At 38.5% G+C, this 20,559-nt stretch overlaps 1 protein-coding gene across 2 annotated transcripts in view; it reads right to left on the bottom strand.

Annotated features, from left to right (window-relative positions):
- Window positions 1-20,559, bottom strand: part of frmd3 (FERM domain containing 3) — a 143,202-nt gene that overhangs the window by 14,394 nt on the left and 108,249 nt on the right. Inside the window, exons 7-14 of one of the 2 annotated variants that reach the window (XM_008103259.3) lie at window positions 14,888-14,975; window positions 13,741-13,829; window positions 11,237-11,300; window positions 10,021-10,109; window positions 8,218-8,292; window positions 7,991-8,059; window positions 5,937-6,058; window positions 4,189-4,332 (exon numbers count right to left, since the gene is read on the bottom strand). In XM_008103259.3, the coding sequence (XP_008101466.2) occupies window positions 4,189-4,332; window positions 5,937-6,058; window positions 7,991-8,059; window positions 8,218-8,292; window positions 10,021-10,109; window positions 11,237-11,300; window positions 13,741-13,829; window positions 14,888-14,975 (740 nt within the window). The remainder of the gene's footprint in view (window positions 1-4,188; window positions 4,333-5,936; window positions 6,059-7,990; window positions 8,060-8,217; window positions 8,293-10,020; window positions 10,110-11,236; window positions 11,301-13,740; window positions 13,830-14,887; window positions 14,976-20,559) is intronic. The other variant, XM_062972020.1, reaches the window with a different exon arrangement.

Here is a 20,559-nt window from a genome sequence, read left to right on the forward strand (position 1 = left end):
ACGTAGCAGAAGATGGGTCAGAGGCAGCCCCATAGCCAGGATTTTGTTTCGGGAGGGGCTGGGATTTTGGTTCGGGAAGGGGGGGGGGCTGAGTCTGAGCGGGAGAGGGTCTACCCTAGCAAACCTTTTGTATCATTATCCCAATACCCCCATGCATATGGGATATATTGAGCATGGTGATCAGATCATGATATGAATAAACATAACAGTTTAAATAATAAATGTAAAGCCTTCTCACGGACCACCCTGAGAATTGGGGGGGGGCTGAAGCCCCTCAAGCCCCCCCCCCCCCCCCCCCAGCTACATGCCTGGTCAGAGGTTTCTGACATGGTATAAGACAGATTCCTCTATGCCTACGAATATATTTGCTTTGGGGAAAGGTGTTAAGGTTTAGGTTAGATGGCGAAGGAAGACAGACATGTCATGTTTGCTTCAGGGATACTATGCAGCCAAGAAGGTTTACCACCAGATCTATCAAGCATCAAATACATTCACAGAAATTGCATTTTTCAGGAATGTGAAATGTCATCTTTGGCACTCAAAACATGTTTTATTCTCACAGGTGACACCTGTTAAAATACAGTACAAGCAGTCCCCGAGTTACAAACATCTGACTTAGAAATGACTCATTATTAAGAATGGGGGTGAGACAATCTGGAAGTGAGAGAAATCTGCCCCTTGGAAGGGAAATTCACTCCTGAAAGAGTTATCATGGATGAAAATGGTTTTCCCCTGACACTTTAGAAACATTTGGCTTGTTGTGGAAACAAGGACACCATGGAAACAAGGACTGATATCCTTGTTTCCACAGCAAGCCAAATTTTTCAAAATCCAGTCATAACAGGGACAGAAAGGAATGTGAAATCTTTTGAACAGGGGCACAGACAGCAAAACAAACTCCACTGGGGTGTTAACCCTTCCTTATGCCATCTAAAGTGTGTGTGTGTGTGTGTGTGTGTGTGTGTGTGGCTGGAGTTACCCTTAGAAATGCACCTGTTCCAACTTACATACAAATTCAACTTAAGAACAAACCTCCAGAATCTTGTTTGTAACTTGGGAACTGTCTTTATACATGAATATTAGATTGGATGAAGGAAAAAGGGGATACTCATCAAATTTGCAGATTGCACCAAATCTTGTTCGTAACTTGGGGGTACCTGTATTGTTTTTCAGCATAATACTGAACTGCAAAAATTATTTTTCCATATCATGCACACTTATCCGAAGTGTCCTTATGAGTAATTTCACTTATTTCATTTCCCATGAAAGGGAAAGCCTGGAAATGTGTTTTTCTGTTCACGCTCAATAAACATTCACTATGTAGAACTTAGGGGCAAGACAAATAACTAACCCTTTCTTGATGTGAGTTGTTTGGCATATTTTCAGACATAAAATCTGTAAGCAATCCTGTTGCTGCAAACACACCCTTGGAGCTATTTATAGGATATAAAAAGCAAGCCTCTGACTGCCAAGAAATGGTGCTGATCTGTTATTTTTATACTGATAAAACATAAATGCCCCTTCAAGTCATTAGTGTGTTTCCTAATTCACAGACAGCCCTTCCATAGTGAATAAATGACTCTGGGGTGTCCAGGGGGCTGAAGTCAAGGTCAACAAATAAACTTGTGCAAAAATAACTCATATCGTGTTACATGGAAAAATTATGTATGAAGGACAGGAGAAGAATTTGTACTGAAATATATAGCCTGAAATCATATAGCTGAGTCAGCTATATACATAAATATCCATTAAAACTAACTGCCAGCAAGCACAGAACAGATTCTATCTGTTCCCAAAAGTATTAGACAGCACATTTTCTTCTAATGCTGAGGATCATAACTGCAATGAGGTGTCAGAAAGACATTTCTGGTAGGGAATTCCCACCCTTCATTTGTGGTCCAGCCTGGTTGCTTTTCTTCAGGGATACCCAGCAGACAAAATAGCAATCCTTGTCCAACTCAAAGAGCTAAAATAAACTCATAACCTTTACTCCGGAACAACAGTGCAAGCTTCTGTAACTTCAGTTTATTTCTCTGGTAGTCATTTACCAGAAAAAGAGATTCTGATTTAAGAGAAATGCTAATGAAATAAAGACTTTAAAATTCCCCATATTTGGCGGAAAATCCTAGAATTGTATGCACTGACACACAACAACGAGAAGCTTGGTCAATATCTATTAACATTTACCAAATTCAACAATGTTGGTGTAATTCTTTCCCTCATCTGACTTCTATTGTTTAGAGATACTGCTTTGAATTGTGGAGATTTCATTTAATAATTGATCAACCTATACTACTTTCTTGATGCTTAAATGTAGTTTTACTCGACTGAAATTGCTAGATTGGATGGAAGTTTCTAAGCAAGACTATCCTCTGAATCTTCCCCTCCTCAAAATGAAAAAAATCTATCTCTATTTAATGGACACACCACTATTTGTACCATTACCACATCACTCTTGCAGGGGTTGTGCTTAAGACGTTATGTATCTGAAAGATGCTCCAAAAAGTAGTATAGCAACTCAGTAAATGTTTAGGAAACAAACTTTTTTAGCTTAATTTTTTTTATTGATGACCCACCTCACTGGTCAACAGCCTCTTTTCTAGAGCTACCTGATGCTCTCCAACTGATCTGAATTGGCAGGAACAGTCCTGATTAATCCTCTGTCATCCCACTTTTTTCAGCAACTCTTAAAATGTCTGAGTTTCTCTCTCATACGCCCAATATTCCCCATCGTTGACTTGTTCCAACTGCTATAGTAGTTTGTACTCAGTTAAATCAGGGAGAAGAGGACAGGATAATGTTCGCCTTCCCTGTAGAATCAAGTAAACACAAAGTGCTGTAGTTTATCGCTACCTATGTAATCTTCCTCATTAATAACATTTGCTATTTTGATCATATTCTATGTTGCTTGTCCTCACATGTCCCTGTTTTCATGTTTCACCCAAGCTGAGACCTTTCCCACTCGCCTAGTACTTCACAGGTGTTATGGCAAATAATTATTTCTCTACACTGGTACCTGCACCCTACAAGAACCATGTCCTCGGGGTTTGTGTGTATGTGTGTGATGTCATATGTGTGTGAGTTTTCCACAATCTCACTATGGTTGCATAAGTAAATCACTACATGATAGGATTGAGAGCTGCAAGGTCTTCAGGCTAAAGCAAGGGTGGAGGACTGATGTTTTCTGTTTTCCTTTCACTGTCAAATATTACAATGCGATCATGAATTAGAAAAATAACACACAGTAAACATAAGGCCACATACTTAACAACATTTAAAAATCATCAAATAGACCTTAAGCTGAATTATTTATTTAATCGGGTATTGTTATTTTATTTTTATTGCTATCTCTTAATTAGGTTTAATTTTTTGTGGATTAGAAATGTAGTTTTGAAATGTAGATTAGACTATATTTTAATTTTATTACTGTTAGCCACCTCGAATGTCATTGTTTTTGCAGGAGGAAGAATTTTAAAAATCATAAATAAGTAAGCAAGTACAGACTGTCAGCAGGGAAACAACCTTGGATAAGAAATATGACATCACGGAGTTCCAAGTAATTCCAGTAGCTTCATGAGGGTTATATTAATAGTTCATGATTCATAGTTGTCTCTTGGATGGAGGTTCAAAAGGGCCAATCTGACCTTAATGAATTAATCTAATGACTAAGGGGAAACATAATGGCAATTAATACACAGGAGTCTGCAGAAGTAAATATAAGTGCAATTATTGCAGAAAAAAATGAACAGAGAGGATGCCAAAGTTCTTTGAACAGTAATTAAAAAATCCATTTCCCTGAAACACTATTCAAATGCCATGCCTCAGAGCCAATGCACAAAGCTAAAGGAGATTGTCAATAGTGTTCTCTGATGTTCTTCAGAAAATGTCCAATATTGTTGGTGTTGCAACTGAAGGCACTGGAAATCTTTAGTCTGAGAAATGGGGATGCTTTTGGGGTGCGGCATCCTCACTCCTGCATGAACTAGATTCTTCCAAAGTCAAAATAGTAGCATATCACCAGAAAATATTAAACTCTAAATCATGATACCATTCCAGTGAGGACAATTGTTTATAGCCACACAGTCTCTTGTTTTCTTCCAACCTTTCTCCAACACATATGGTGTGATTAGGTTAAAAGCAAAAACACCAGTAGTCCCAGAAGCCAAGCCAACCCACACCATCACTCACCGAGACACCTGGGGGCACGGAGACGGGAGGGAGAGTCACGTGGCGGAGAGAAGGAGCCAGATTCCCAGGCTGCCAGGCTTCCAGGAAGGAACACGGGGACGGGGTCATGCTGGAGCAGGTGGGGACTGAGGGCAGGATCTTCCCCTGACAGAGTATAAAAGCAGGAGCAGGAGCAGTAAGAGCAAGGACCCAGCAGCAGGAGCTTCTCAGCCAGTCCACTAAAGAAGCTGGAAAGTTGGTCAAGTTTAAGGAGGAACTCAAATTCAGTCTGAGGAACCAGCAACAGAAAACAGCCAAGGTGGCTTTCAGGACAGGAATAACCCCAGCTACATGCTCTGGATGAACAGACTGGAAAAGATAACTAAGACCTCATTCAGCCATGCGTTTTATACAGAGAGAAAAAGGGAAGAGGAACAAATAGAAAGAAGGAGCTGAGTGGGGGAAATTCCATCACATGCACCCTCAGATGATGGAGGAAAAGTTGTTGTCCAGCTTCTGCCAGGAACAACAGGGGAAAATTCATAGTTTGCACCAAGATGATACCCCGACATCATCTCAGAGTGAAACAGATTTGTTGAGTGGTTGTATCTCCTGTTTAAAGCCCCCGATGAGGGATTAACACATATTGAGTGTGGATGGTGAACAATTTTATTTGGACTTCATTATACCTCCATGACTGCTAGGTAAATTGGAACATAGTTATTTCCCTGGATTCTGCATTTCTCTGAATTTTACAATGTCGTTCTTGGTTCAAAAACTTATAAAAATCCACGCATCAGCAAACATTGAATACAAGAATGCAGTTATTGGGAAAAGATAAGTACAAATAATGTATGTAATAGGGAAAGATATGTAAAAAAATATGTGTGCTATGGAATGTGATGTAGAAAACTGCAAAACTTGCATTGGCTGCAAGGAAATTGAAATAGATTAGGTATAGCTTATTTATACATCCATTACCTTATACTTTGAAATACTTTGGTGATATCCCTAATCAGTATGTGGCCACTTATACACTATTTTCTCCAATTCCCCCCATTATTTGGTTGTTTCTACTACAAAGAAACAAACATAGTCCTGTTTTTTATCTTCCTAACAAGCCAAATGAATCTTTACCCCTGTCCAGCTGCTTAGGAAAAAGAAGTACTTGACAAGTGAAATGAAAATCTCCCATCTCTAACTTTTTATTTATTTGGGTTCTACGGTAGAACCCAATGGAGTACAAAATTTTCAAATTATTGTGAAAATGAGGTTATATGCACTTCCTCCATAAAACCTTCAATGATAAAAGAGCCATGGGAGGACTTAGGTGCACGGTTCTCATCTCAATTCAGCAACACGACAGAATGGGATGAATCATTGTCTCTATGGCTCTGTCTCCATCTATAAAATGGGAATCCTGCTTTTTATGATATTGTGATGATGAATGATACTGGATTATTATTATTTTTCATCAGCCTTTTATCAGTTAGTCTAAAAATGTGCTGAATAATATTAGTTTGATTTTCTCATTAATATGCACAGAATATTAACAATAAAATAACTGCTGTTTCCCTATTTACTCAAACTATATACAACCTTTCAACAATGCTGTGCTCCTCAAAGTTCAATAAAAGCCTATGAATGAATGGTTTTGCCATTTGTGCATATGTCTGTATCTTAGCTATTTTTTCCTTTGGAAAGAGAGAGATAGTATGTTTGTGCGTATATGAAATTACAATATGAAGTCATGTCAGAAACAGACTTGCCTTCATCAGAGGCAACGTCTTCCTGGTCATCTGATGATGGATGGAGTGGCTGCAGAGGCTCCATATTAATTATGAGCTGCTTGTTCAAGGAGTGAGAGCTGCGACTCTGAGTAATGTTGGTTCTGAGAATAAGAAAACAAGAACATATCAAAAATTTAAAAAAACTTCCATACTGCCATATCTCAAAGCACATTTTAAAAAAGACCTGGCAGATCCAATGGGGTCTGTGCAAGTACTGTAAAGACACCTGTCTTGTAAGTTAAGCAGAGCGAGGCTTTATGAATACTTGTAAAGGAGACCACCAGGAAATACCAGATGCTGTATGCTACAATCAGAGGAAGACAACAGCAAGCCTCCTCTGAATAAAACATACCAAGAAAAAAAACTATGGTAGGATTGTCATTGGTCAGAATTAATTTGAAGGCACATAACAACAACAAAGAGTCAAGGGATGCTTTATTATTATTTTCTTCCAAGCATTTCTGTATAGAAAAACCCAACTGAGTATTTGCAATGGCCTATCATACCTTATTTTACACACTATGGTTGAATGTCTGTATAGTCATCTAGAATACCCTTATGTAATATTTGATAGGGAGGATTCAGTTGAATTAAAAATTAAATTACAGGGGGGAAAATGTACATGGCAAAAACTCTAAGGAAATAAAACTGGCTTTATTGCTGTATTTCATGAAACCAGAAGAATATTCTGTACTGAGACTCCAGATAATTAAAAATAAAATAAAAGAGTTCTCTTTGGTTAATCTCAGTTAAACTGTTAATAATAAACTGAACCCTTCATTTAAGGCACAGAAACGGTTAAATTAAATCAAGGCACAAAAAGATGCAACATAACATGGTCAAAATATCAAGTGTGTTTAGTGGGGTGACACTCACATTTTATGTCACACTGATCAAGGAAGATGTGTTTAGATTCTTTTCACCATCTTATGATCTTCACAGAGATAATGGTAACTGATGAGCTTTTAACTACTTAATTTCTTATTTCTGTGTTTTTTAGAGTATTTGGATTTCCTTAAATTAATGTACTGGGCTTTGGATTTATAGGGTGTGGCTTACAGAACCAATGGCATAGAGAAATGACAAACAAGCTCTATATAGGATAAATGTTTTTGACATGAAAACTGAACACAATCTGTATGAGTATCAGCGAGGGTCCCAAGGACTGTGTGAAGCCAACAGGACACTTGATTCCCACTCCTTCATTAAACAAAGTGCATGATCCTGTGACTTGTTTGCAAACTCGTTCCACAAGGTGTTCTATGAATGTGTGATTTAAAAACAAAGAAACAAATACACCCAGTGATGGGTTTCCATTGCTACTGCCAACATAATGGCAAAATCAGTGCTGGTAGCAACAGCTGTGGGAACTTGTGGCACAAAATAAATATCCAATAGACAACACCTGGTCTCTAAGCCATCTTCATCTTCCATCCTTGGTGAGGTAGGAGTTCAAGGGCCATGCGTGCTATATAATTATAAACACTGTGGGAAGGAGTGTTTATCCTCCTCAACCAAAGAACCACAATATCTAGGATTACAACAAAAAAAAACTTTATTTATATACCACTCTATCTCCCATAGGGACTCAGGGCGGTTTACACATGGTAAACATTCAATACCAGCATACAACATACAATAATCCAATAATAACATCACAATTTAAACATGATAAAAAATTAAAACAATGTGCTTATTTGATATAAAAAGCAATTTCAAATAGCTCCATTGGGTGATTCAACAACCAATGGGCATGGTTTTCCGGATGGGTCATGATGGCTGTAAGAGCTGGGGTAGGGTTCACACAGTAAAAATAACATAAAGCCAGGGCAAGGAGCATAAAACGGGATTACACTACTTCAGACCTGCTGAGTAGCTATAAGGGTAAAATTAGTTAAACTAGCACCATGACAAAATCAAAGGAAGTGGGTAAAGTGCTGAATAGGGACCATATGATGGCCAGGGTGGAGTCTGAGGAGTCTGAACATTTTTTTACATCAACTTATTCAGGTGTGATTTTGATAAGAAAGTACCTGTGCACTTCAGGGGGCTCTCGCTGGATTTTAGAACTTGCTTCAACAACCTCTTTGGCAACTTTTCCACTGTAACCAAAGACAAAAATTAACGTGTGATGAAGATTTCATTGGCAGTCCAAAACACTTAAAGTAATGAATAACTATATATATAATTCTTCTGCAGATAAAAGCTCAGCAGAGAGCTGGCCATTTATTGACAGCACATCCTCTGTCTCTAGTCTTACCTGTATCGAAACCTGCTACCTTTAAAAAATATTTTGCTGCTGGACACAGTCTTGATTTGGCTTGATTTTGCATACCTTCAGAGGAAAGCAAAGCAGACTCATTTAGATTTTTCAAATAAGTTTTTAAAAAGGCATAATACAAAACAATTAGCATGTTTCCTTTAAAGAAGACTCTAAGCGTTTTTAATGAAATATTTCATTAAAAATCTGCTCATTGGTCTGTTAATATTCAGGGAAGGACTACTTTGACTAAAGTGCCCCACAATTTTCATGAGCCTTACATAGCTTGTTTTAAAGTTTCCTGAATAGAAATGAGCTGTGTTTTGCAAACTTTAGGGACCAAAAAGAAAGAATTAAACACACAAATTGAGATACTCAGAATTTAATGACAGAACCATCCCATGCATAGGACAATTGAATATTTATCTTGTGTTTGCCTCCTAACCACATTAATCTCGAGTTCTCCTGTGGAGATAGGGAGGAATACAAATAATACAAATAAAGTCTTATGATTAATAATCTTTCCCTGTTGAAGGAGCTCAGGATCTTGCTTATAGTTCTGAAATTCGTATGTTGTAGAATTCTGAATTTATGACATGAATCAAGATAATGGTGCTCTTTCAAGTAATTTGGGAAACACCATAGGATTTCTATAGTGTAGTGATGTAAGTCTTTCAAAAGATGCAGATAAGTACAAAACACCTGAAAGTCACAATACATACTGGCATATGGTTGGAAAACAGTCATGATCACAGTATACCTGCTGGTTTGAATAACTCCAGCTCGTTCACATATCTTATACTTCCTATTTGCATAGCACATGTGTCATGATTGCATATACAACAGAGTCTCACTTATCCAACATTTGCTTATCCAACATTCTGGATTATCCAATGCAGTTTGCTTCCTGCCCCAATCCACAGCTGTTTCTCTAGGCAGCAAGGATTGAACTTTTTATGGATTTAATTTCCAACAGTGTTGCTACTGCAAGTTCATTGTATGCAATTCTATCTTTATTTGTACTCAATTTGTTAGTAGCCATTTTTTTAAATCAATGTTTTCAATATATTGTGATATTTTGGTATTAAATTCATAAATACAGTAATTACTACACAACGTTACCATGTTTTGGAGTATGTTTTCTGTTGATTTGTTGTAAAACATGGTGTTTTTGGTGCTTAATTTGTAAAATCATAATGTAATTTGACGTTTAGTAGGCTTTTCCTTAATCCCTTCTTATTATCCAAAATTTTCGCTTATCCAACATTCTGATGGCCCGTTTATGTTGGATAAGTGAGACTCTACTGTACATGCATAGTATTGCCTATGCTTGAACAAGACATTGACTTAGATATCAACTTTCCCCCTGCACATGCCATCTCTGGCAGGAATAGGAAAACTCTTTTAATACAAGATCTGAATTCCAATTTGGAAAGGGTTTGGGGTCACCTTCCATCAACTGATGTTGCTAAGGTCATGAATCAGGAGCAAGGACAGATGCAAACCAAAGTGAGTGGTGCAGGTATTAATTGTATCATTCTGGACACATTCTTACCAAGCATAACTGTATGTCATCCTCTTGTAAGCCTGGGAAGCATTACTTAGTATCATGCAAATATTATCATAATTTTCTTATTTTTCCAGTTCTAAATCATCAAGCTAATTAATGTGAAGGCAAATCTGTGGAAGAATCTACCTTTACTACCTCACCATTTAACATGAAAGGTCCCTCAGAATTGTTTGATGCTCTTTAGTCATGTACATATTTTTTATTATATTGTTGACTTATAATACTCAGCTTACTTGTAAAATGCCTGATTCTCCACTCCACACTTCCAAAGATGCTTGCAGGCTGCTGGTGTAGAAGTATGGAATGACAACATAGCCTTTTTCTACAATGAAAAATGAAAGAGAAGTAGAAAAATGTTGCCTCGACACCTTCATAGTCAAGAAGATGAATTTTATTTAGGCTGTGACAAAATCTTTGTTCTTTTTAGTGCTTGAAAAAACCTGTGCCCTAGAGAATTTTGAAGACTACAATAAGCCTCTTCAAGGACCCTAAATCTACAGTCCTTATATCCTCCTACTGTATTGATCCTCTTCAAGCTTCCCTCCATATTACCCAACCACCCACCTGATAGCCTTAGGTTTAGGATTATTTTTCCTATTTTCCCTATTTGTTCTTCTCATCTGAAATGAAATATTCTGGTCTTCTGGTTCCTTACTGTTTAAATCAACCAGCCAAAATGATTAAGAAACATTAAAAAAACACCAGTGATGGATACCACACATCAAACAAATAACAGTTTTATTTCTGGATTTTTATTCCTATAAAGAGTTTTTCTAATTCTTCCAATTCCAAATATATCAAATAATGAAAATATCCAACAATGAATTAGAGATCCAGTGTTGTGTAGAGGTATGACTTTGGAAAGCAGGGTTCAAATCCCTGCTCGGCCCTGAAAACCCATAAGGTGATCTTGAGCAAGTCAAACACTTTCATCTTCAGAGCAAGGCAAAGGCTAACCTCACCTTAACAAATCTGACCAAGAAAACCCTGTAATAGGAGTAATATCTGCCATTGGTCATAAATAACTGGAAGGTAAATGACAACCTAAGACTGGCTTGCATAGAACAATAATTTGTAACAACTTACAAACAAGGTTGCTGTGAGTTTTCGAGGTTGTATGGCCATGGACATACCGTCCGGAAAATTCACAGCAACCCAGTGATTCCAACCATGAAAGCCTTCGAAACACAACTTACAAACATTTCCATACATTTCATACACATATATGTTCCATAAGTATTTTTCACTGCATTTTTTTCTCTATATAAATTGGACTACTCTCTGTAAAGGAACACTGAGTTTATTCAAAAGCATTAAGTTGACTGTTCCAGAACATAAGGTAGAAAACTATTTTTTAAGACCAAGAATAACTGTGCACACTAGCTCTCAGAAAGTGCCCAAATGTAAATTTACAATATTTTACTCTATAGAAAATATAAAATACCAAACCTCTTTCTGAATTGCAATCACGTAGAATGTCTTCCCTTCAAACTTTAATTTACAGACATCAGACCTATAAAAACAAAGCCCTTTAAATGAGGAAAATAGATTACAGTTTTAAAATCTGGCAATTTCATGCAAATGTAGCCAATGCATAAATACTGAGAACAAGTACAATATAAAAACACAAGAATATAACACATTAAAGCCAATAGCATAACATGAACAGAACAATTCAATATACTTTAACTGATATAGTTTTACATATCTTTAAAAACTGTCTTGTAAGCCAGTGGGCAGGGTCATGCCTTTTTGATTTTTATAGCATTTTCAAGTGAAATGATACTCATAATATAAATAAGAAATGGAAAAGAGATAAAAGACATTTTAGAGGGCTACATCCAACTAAAAAAAAATCACCTCAGGGTATTTTTAATTCTTGATATTTGGGAAAGAGAAGGAATGCATTTTCTGGTGAACAGATTATGTAAAAAGTCCTACGTATAGATATCATGGTTTATGTATCCTTTGTGCATATACCTCTGGTTATGACTTTGATCTTTAGATCTGTAATCATGAGAACATGTCTGCCAGGTTTTATATTTTCTTCCCAGATTTGAACACATCGACTTAGTAGTTTAGTCACAAGAAATTCAACTTGCTAGTAAGAAGAATTGATCTTCAAGGCTTCCACTCTAATCCACTGAGTTCACTAGACTTAATAAGGTAATGAAATACAATAGAACCCAAGATCATTATGATGCGGAGGCTCTCCACTTGCAAAACTAAACTCCAATAGGAACTGCCCTTAATTAATGAAGTATTCTTAATTGACAGTTGATTATGCCATCTTTCGGTTCCTCCTGCTTCGATCCTGCTCAGTTCAGGGAGGCATATGTACATTTTCTCTTGGGTGGTTACCCCCTCAATATTCTCTTTCACAAAGGGAAGAAGGAGCGTATGCTGAATTTTTTAAGATACAGATTTTCCCTGATGCTGGAGCAGAAAAGTTCTGATCTTTCTTGAAGCATATTAGGAGGTCAGCTTGTAACTGTGTTCATGTAAATGTAGTACCACCCATGTTATTTTTTCCCAGAGTAAAAACATAGAGAAATGTTAAAAACAATGTAATACTCCCGCCATACTTTTTTACTCAAGGTAATAATGTAGAATGCAGCCTGCATAAGGAGGGAGGCATCTGTACCACATATTTCTTTTGTGTGTACTACCTGGAACCAATCATAAGACTCTAGCATGAAGGAGTTCAAATTTAGGTTGGGTGAGGCTCCATACACATGGAATCAGAGGTCCTGACTTTCAGTTCTGCTAGATTTAAACTGAAGTTTAAGCCTGACTTAAGAGTTGGGACTAGTGTTGCTCTCTGGAATCTCTGGACTATCCCCCCCCCCCCCCCAATTATGGTCCTGAAGCTGATTGAATGTCTCCAAAACTAATTTTAAATGTATTATTTATTTATTTACTTCATTTTTACCCCACCTTTATCAACCCCGGGGGGGGACTCAAGGCGGCTTACAGATCCGGCACAAATTAAATGCCTCATCAAAATATAAACCATCTAAATATATAAGCAATTAAAACACATATAAATCATTTAACAGATTAAAAGCATATAAAATGCCGAGTCATGATCTCATGTCCAAAACGTTTTCTAAAATCCATAGTCCGTTATTCAAGTTGTTAAAGTCTCCTTCCGTAATTTCCTATCCACCAAACGCCTGCGTAAAAATCCGGGTCTTAATTTTTTTCTAAAAACCAGGAAGGATGGGGCCTGCCTGATGTCACTGGGGAGGGAGTTCCACAATGAAGGTGCCACCACTGAGAAGGCCCTGCCTCTCCCCCCAACCAATCATGCTTGCAAAGAGGATGGGACAGAGAGCAGGGCGGTCTTAAAGCTCTTGTAGGTTCATAGAAGGAGATGGGTTCGGACAGGTAAGTTGGACCAGAATCGTATAGGGCTTTATAGGCCAAGGCCAGCACTTTGAATTGGGCTCAGTAGCAGACTGGCAGCCAGTGGTGCTGACGTAACAGAGGAGTAGTATGATCCCTGTACGCTGCCCCAGTTAGAAGTCTGGCTGCCACCCATTGGACTAATTGAAGATTCTGGGCCATCTTCAAAGGCACATGAAGCACGTTGCAGTAATTATACGAGATATAACAAGAGCATGGACCACCGTGGCCAAGTCTGACTTCCCAAGGTAAGGGCTCAACTGGTGCACAAGTTTTAATTTAATTTAAATGTAGACCAACATCCACTAGGAATCAAAGTAAGATAAATAATCTCATTTCATTGTAGAATCCCATGCATGTCTATGCAGAAGTACACCCCAGAGAGTTCAGTTGAAGGTACTCCTAAGTAAGAAAATATGCATCATGGCAGCCACAATGCAAATACAGAATAATAAACCCAACTTTCTCAACAAAGCATTCTAAAAGAGAGAACATTCAAGTTAATATTCTGAGATTAAAAAATAAATTTCAGAATAACAGCTCACCATTTTAGCAAATGTATTCTTTTGTTTCCCTGGAAAACTACAAAACCTGTGGCTGTGAATCCTAAAAATGTTGTGGTCCCTGTTGAATCCTTGAAAAAAAGAAAGAAAAAGAAGTAAATATTAAATTAGAAACGTAAGGGCTTTGAATACAAATATACAAAAAGTTCACTGAGTGCAAACACATATGTTTCCTGAGGTTCTGCAAATTTGCACTTAAATTGGTACTTAAAAGTAAGACAAAATATGCTTTATGACCATTTGCATTATTGTTGTTATTGTTACTATCATTATTGTAATTACAAATATACTTTTGAAGGGATGAACAGGTAAGCTCTGCCATGATTACTCCATTTTACTCAAATCAGAGATTGGTCATCATATTATTGCTAGTCAGTTCCAACTTGTCTATCCACGTCATTCTTAACAATATGGGAAAAGCTTTCCTTATATAAGCTGAGTTTTAGCTCACATCAAATTTGTTTCATCAGAGTAAGATGCACTCCCAATCATGTGAAAATTGCTTTTCTAAGGCAACTTCCCAAATAACTGAAAGCTGCAAATTGCCTAGCTGAACTGGGTCTAATATACAGGTAGTCCCCAAGTTACGAAGAAGATAGGATCTGTAGGTTTGTTCTTAAGTTGAATTTGTATGTAAGTTTGAACAGATACATTTTTAAGTGTAACTCCAGCCAAATATTAACTTTGGACCACATAGGGAAGGTTTAACACCCCTGTGAGGTTAGTTTTGCTGACTGTGCCCCTGTTCTGAAGATTTCACCTCACTTTCTGTCCCTGTGATACTTTGATTTTGAAAAATTTGGCTTGTTGTGGAAACAAGGCTGGGGCTAAACCTTTAGACACACCTTTTTTCAGGAGTGAATTTCCCTTCCGAGGGTGTAGGGAGGATGATACAATATGTAGGGAGGGTCATGTGTCCATCAAATAATGAATTATATGTACATCTCAGTAATAGTCACTAATAGTTCCCTTCCCTTTCAGACTTGGGCTGTTTTGCAAACAATATTTTTCTCCATTTTTTCACCTGCTGCACAAAGGGAGCTGCATATGTCTAATGATATACAGATGGAAGGACTATGGCCTTAAGTATGGGAGCCGGCAACATTTTTTGAAAAAACTAATCCTTTACCTTGCAAGGATGTGGATCAACACCATAGGTTTCTAAAGTATGTGCTTTCAATAATAAATTAAACTCCGCAACAGCTGGACTCAGATCCCTGAAAAATCGCAGAAAAAGAAACAGTATGAGAAAAATATACGGAGTTTAGGCCAATAATATTCATCCTGAGCAAGTGGGGAAAGAGGAGACCTTTCATATGATTCTGCTGTTACTCTGCCATAGCGCCTAATCCTTTTGGATTATGTCTAGATGCTTTTGACATACTTCTGGGACTCCAGTGAGCTGTGCAGTTAATCAGGGGCTATCGAGTGTCTTTCAAATACATGCTGTCTTTTGGTGCACATGGAAGAGTTGGAACTTAACAAGAAATAAGCTGCAGCTTTGGTTCCCAATGATATACTTACTCAATTCAGTTTTTAAAATTGCTCAGATTAAAGATGCATTCCTTCCTGCTCTGGAAATAAATAAGGAAGTAAACAAGACATTTTGATCACAACTGCCTCTCCACCACTTCTTTGGAATCTGGCAGCATTCTTGTGATACGACTACAGTCTCAAATGAACTAAAAGTAATCTCTAGGTTGTAGCTTTTACCCTGCAGTTCTGCTCATTTGGAGCAAAGGCTTACATATATGTGTTCACTTTGCCTGAAAAAAAAAACATATGGACTGGAAGAAATTATGCCCCTGATAAAATGCTATTATATTTATGTTTAGTCACTTTGATTTTCTCTCTATCAAGTTTTGGGGTTAATCTGAAGTGACTGCTGCACGAAGGGGAGTCACTCACCATACCCCCTAACCAATTTAGCAAGGACAGTCCTGATTAATCCACTGTCATCCCATTTTTCAGATGGTTTAAAATGTACCAGCTTCAATCTTCTCCTCCTCCCACTTCATCCTTAGCATCTTTCAGTTATCATCAACTCAGCAGGATCAAAGAGGAGAAAGGGGAAATATTGCCCTTCCCAGTAGGCTCAGGCAAAAGCAAACTACTGTACCTCTGTTCTTCCTTATTAATAACTTTTGCTCTCTAAGACCTACACTTTGTGCTTCTTGGCCACACATTTCCCAGCATCATTCATGAAATGTTGGATGGTATGGGAGTCATCTGTAACTGTAAGCCAGATTTCTATAGTTTCAAAATGGTAATTTTTCTCAAGGTTGCATAGAAATGACAAGAGAAGGTAGAACAAATCATCTTTCTCCAATGCCTGACTTTCCTCATGGCTTCTACACCAAAGCTTTGTTTCCCTACTGCTGGCATTGCTTCCTCTGGTGTAGCTACATTAGAGTACATGAAGAAGAGTATCCAATTTGATAATCCCCTGATCATAAAAGTATAAAGATTACACTTGTGAAGCCATGGCACTGCCAACCTTGCCACAGGAATATGGTCTACAAGATAACTTCAACAGACCAGGAAGTACCTTTTGCTGCTGCTGCTCAGTCGTTTAGTCATCTCCGACTCTTCGTGAACTCATGGACCAGTCCACGCCAGAGCTCCCTGTCGGCCGTCACCGCCCCCAGTTCCTTCAAGATCAAGCCAACTTCAAGGATATTGTCCATCCATCTTGCCCTTGGTCGGCCTCTCTTCCTTTTTCCTTCCATTTTCCCCAGCATCGTGATCTTTTCCAAGCTTTCCTGTCTCCTCATGATGTGGCCAAAATACTTCAGCTTTGCCTCTAATATTCTTCCCTCCAGTGAGCAGCCGGGCATTATTTCCTGAATTATGGACTGGTTGGACCTTCTTGCGGTCCAAAGCACTCTCAGGATTTTCCTCCAGCACCAGAGTTCAAAAGCATCTATCTTCCTTCGCTCAGCCTTCCTTATGGTCCAGCTCTCACATCCATAGGTTACTATGGGGAATACCATTGCCTTGACTATGTGGACCTTCGTTGCCAGTGTGATGTCTCTGCTCTTCACTATTTTGTCAAGGTTGGCCATTGCTCTCCTCCCAAGAAGTAAACTTTTAATCAAGTAAAATTATTTCAACAGTCTTTTGTTTCCACACCTAGAATTTTTTAAGTCATCTCCTTCAACTGTTTGGCAGGGACAGTCCCAATTAGTCTTCTGCCATTCTCCTTTTTCCAACCATTTTTAAATGCCCTGGTTTCTCTTGCCTCCTCTCACTTTCCCCCTTTGTTTTCAGTGTCCTTCAATTGAGCTTGATTGTGGCAACTTTAGCAGGGAGGACAGGAGAATCTTGCTATTCTCAGTAGGATTCTACAAGCTCCTTTTTCTAGTTTATGATTCCTTATTAATGATCATTATCATCTTGACCACATTCTGATATTACTTGGCCATATGTGTCCCAGTTTTTATCTGTGAAATATTCTAGGGCATCTACATTTAAATCCACTGAGTCCAATGTGGCTTACTCCCAGATAGGAGGGTGTGTGTGTGTGGGAATGAGTTCTTACTAATAGCGCAATCTGACAAGATGCTTCATTAAAACATTCGGGTTAGGGATTACTGTCCACACAGGACCTAATGTTGATATGTGAGAAGATTCGGTCCACACAAAGTGGTTCAAGGAAAAGTCCTGCTAATCACTCTTTTAACAGACATTACTGAAGTTGTATCACCATAACACTTCCCTGTTCTTTCTGTAGCCCAGATGTACTATATTAGAGTGCCGTGGAGAGAATGTGAAAGGTCACGGCTAATTGCTTTTTAAAAGATACTGTTAAGATCTTGGACTATCCAAATGAATCAGGATAAATCGATATTGAATCCTCATAAACAGAAACCCAAGAAAATTCATAGAGGATTTTTGCAGATAAGCATAATAGGCAGAATGCCTTTGCCCTATGTTTGTTAAAACGGTTTTACTGTATTTAGCACAATGTAAAATGCTCATGGTGGTATGGTAGTAAGTAATATCCGTACATCCCCTGTGTAGCTGTGTGATGCAAGATGATGCCCTCAGTTCTTTAGGTAGCAGATGAAATATAGACAGAGTTGCCAGTTCAGGATCATGCCAGGTCCTGAGGTTTCCAGACCCTTTGGATGACAACATTATGCATTATGCAATTTGTACTGACTACCGTTGGTTACAGCTTGACATTCAAATACACAGACTAAGAATACATTTTCCTGTTTGGAAACTAAGTGAAATGTTAGCTACAGTGGATGTTCCCCGACAGAGGTGAAATAAGGGAACTATTCTGTCTCACTTACTTAGGGGGGAACATTGCATTTAGCCTGTTTGCATTTAGTAGGAAGGAGAAGAGGGTCGACTGTGGTGCAATAAGAACTAGGTGGGAAGGAACACATTAATAAAGTAATAAGTAAGACTCCTTTGACAGTATTTTAAAGCCGTAGCAAGGAATAAATGAAGCCTTGCAAATTTTAGTAAACTGGGGCTCCCCTATATGAACTGGAGGTTTGCCCTTTCCTCTGGCACAGCTGAACCCACTAAATCCCGATTATTTGCAACCTCATCTCCCATCTGGAGGTGATCCAGGAAAAATGGAGACTCAGAGCAAAACACCATAGATATATTTTAAAAAATTTAAAGGAAATGCTAATGGACATATTCAGTCATCATTGTGAAGTCTACTGATGCAACAGAGTTTGGAAGTAAGTTGTTAAAATATATAGTACAGGTAGTCTCCAACAAGATAGGTTCTGTAGTTTTGTTCTTAAGTTAAATTTGTTTGTAAGTTGGAAAGGTACATTTTAAATGTAACTCCAGACAAAAATATATCCTTTTTAGCTTTAAATAGTATAAGGAAGGATGTTTGTTTTGCTTTCTGTGCCCCCTGTTCAGAAGATTTCACCTAACTTTCTGTCCCTGTGACAATTGGATTTTGAAAAATTTGGCTTCCTGTGGAAACAAGGATTGATGATAAAGCTTCAGTTGAGACACCTTTTTCCCATGATAACTCTTCCAGGAATCATAGAATCATAGAGCTGGAAGAGACTTCATGGGCCATCCAGTCCAGCCCCCTGCCAAGAAGCAGGAAAATCACATTCAAAGCACCTGACAGGTGGCCGTCCAGCATCTGCTTAAAAGCCTCCAAAGAAGGAGCCTCCACCACACTCCGGGACAGAGAGTTCCACTGCTGAACAGCTCTCACAGTGAGGAAGTTTTTCCTAATGCTCAGATTCCACCTGAACATTAGGAAGAACTTCCTCACTGTGAGGAAGTTCTTTGTGAAGTCTACTGAGGAGTGGATTTCCCTTCTGAAAGGTAGATTTCCCTCACTTCCTGGTGTCTCACCCCCATTCGTAACTAGGAGTTGTTTGTAAGTCAGACATTTGTAACTCAGGGACTGCCTGTAATTGTAATTGGTTGTTGTTTTTTTCCATAACTAGTTTGTAGTAAGATTTTTCTCAGGCTAGCCAATTGCAACATAACACATCAAAGGATAACCTCCTCATTTTACAGTGTGACTAGAACTGTGCTTTAGTTATTTTTACAGTAGGGTGTATCTGGCCTCATTATTCAGACATGTTTGTAGATTGTAGAATTTATCTGTTTAAAGTTACTTAAAGGTAATTGTTTAGTAACCTTTGAGTAATGAAGAATAATCACCTTTCCCAAACTGAATTTAGCTGTAACTAATTAATCTGAATTGTAACTATGCAATTTCCTAAGTCAGTGTCCAGTAAGCAAGAAACGCAAAGCAAAATGTCCAGTATATGAAAAAATCTACTGAAAAAGGTTGTTTGCAAACAACCGTGAGAAATATCCTCCAGTCACTTTCTAAGTAAAAGGGAAAAAACTGTTTACTTTTCAGCATATGTTATTGTGAAGCCAAAGGTTCCTTAACCTCAGTCGAAACAATTTCAGATTTAAAAGGCTTTCCCCCAGGCCTTGGAAGGATCTAAGGAATTCAGTTGAATTCATTGCCCCTCCTGACGTGCGACGGGAAGTCGCTGCTAACTGCGAGAGAAAAAAGGTCGGACATTGTGAAAGCCATCCACTGCATGACTATCAGCCTCCTCCCACCAGACTCAAATCAAGGAAGGGCTTCATGAGAACCACCACTCCTCTTGATGTTCCTCCAGCAGCAGCAAGGGTGTCTCTCTGGGCAGCTAAACCTGGCAATTTTAACTGGATGGCCCCCCATGAGGGTCTTCCTCCAGGGGCAAACCAAGAATGGGCAACTTGGAAGTCCCTAAACAGACTGAGAAGCGGAGTGGGCAGATCAAAAGACAACTTGGCAAGGTGGCACTACCTGGAGGAATCCTCCACCTTGTGTGACTGTGGAGCAGAACAAACAACTCCGCATATGTATGCTTGCCCACAGTGTCCTGCCTCATGTACGGAGGAGGAGTTGTTTAAAGCTACGGACAATGCAGTTGCTGTTGCCCGCTTTTGGTCCAAAACTATTTAGTTGCTTGTGATTTTTTCTTTTTTTCCCATCATTTTGAAATGTATTTGTCGTGAAATGCTTTTGACACGAAATAAATAAGTCGAATTCAGTCAAAAAGCTCGCTTTAATGCCACATTTGCTTAGAGCTCCACTGAAGGGTCAGCTGCTGAGCAACAGACTTAAGTGTCTCCCATCAGTATCTGAAAGGAAATTCTGCAAAGTCTTCCCTGACGCCCAATGCTTGGAATCTGGGACAGCTGCTGGTCTCACACATGCATTAAAAACAACAAGGATCAAAGTGGAAGAACTGGAATCAAAACTGGGTAACTGGGATGTAAAGGAATGGCATCAGCTAA

The sequence above is a fragment of the Anolis carolinensis genome, chromosome 2 (assembly GCF_035594765.1).
Source record: "Anolis carolinensis isolate JA03-04 chromosome 2, rAnoCar3.1.pri, whole genome shotgun sequence".
Taxonomy (NCBI): Eukaryota; Metazoa; Chordata; class Lepidosauria; order Squamata; family Dactyloidae; genus Anolis; species Anolis carolinensis.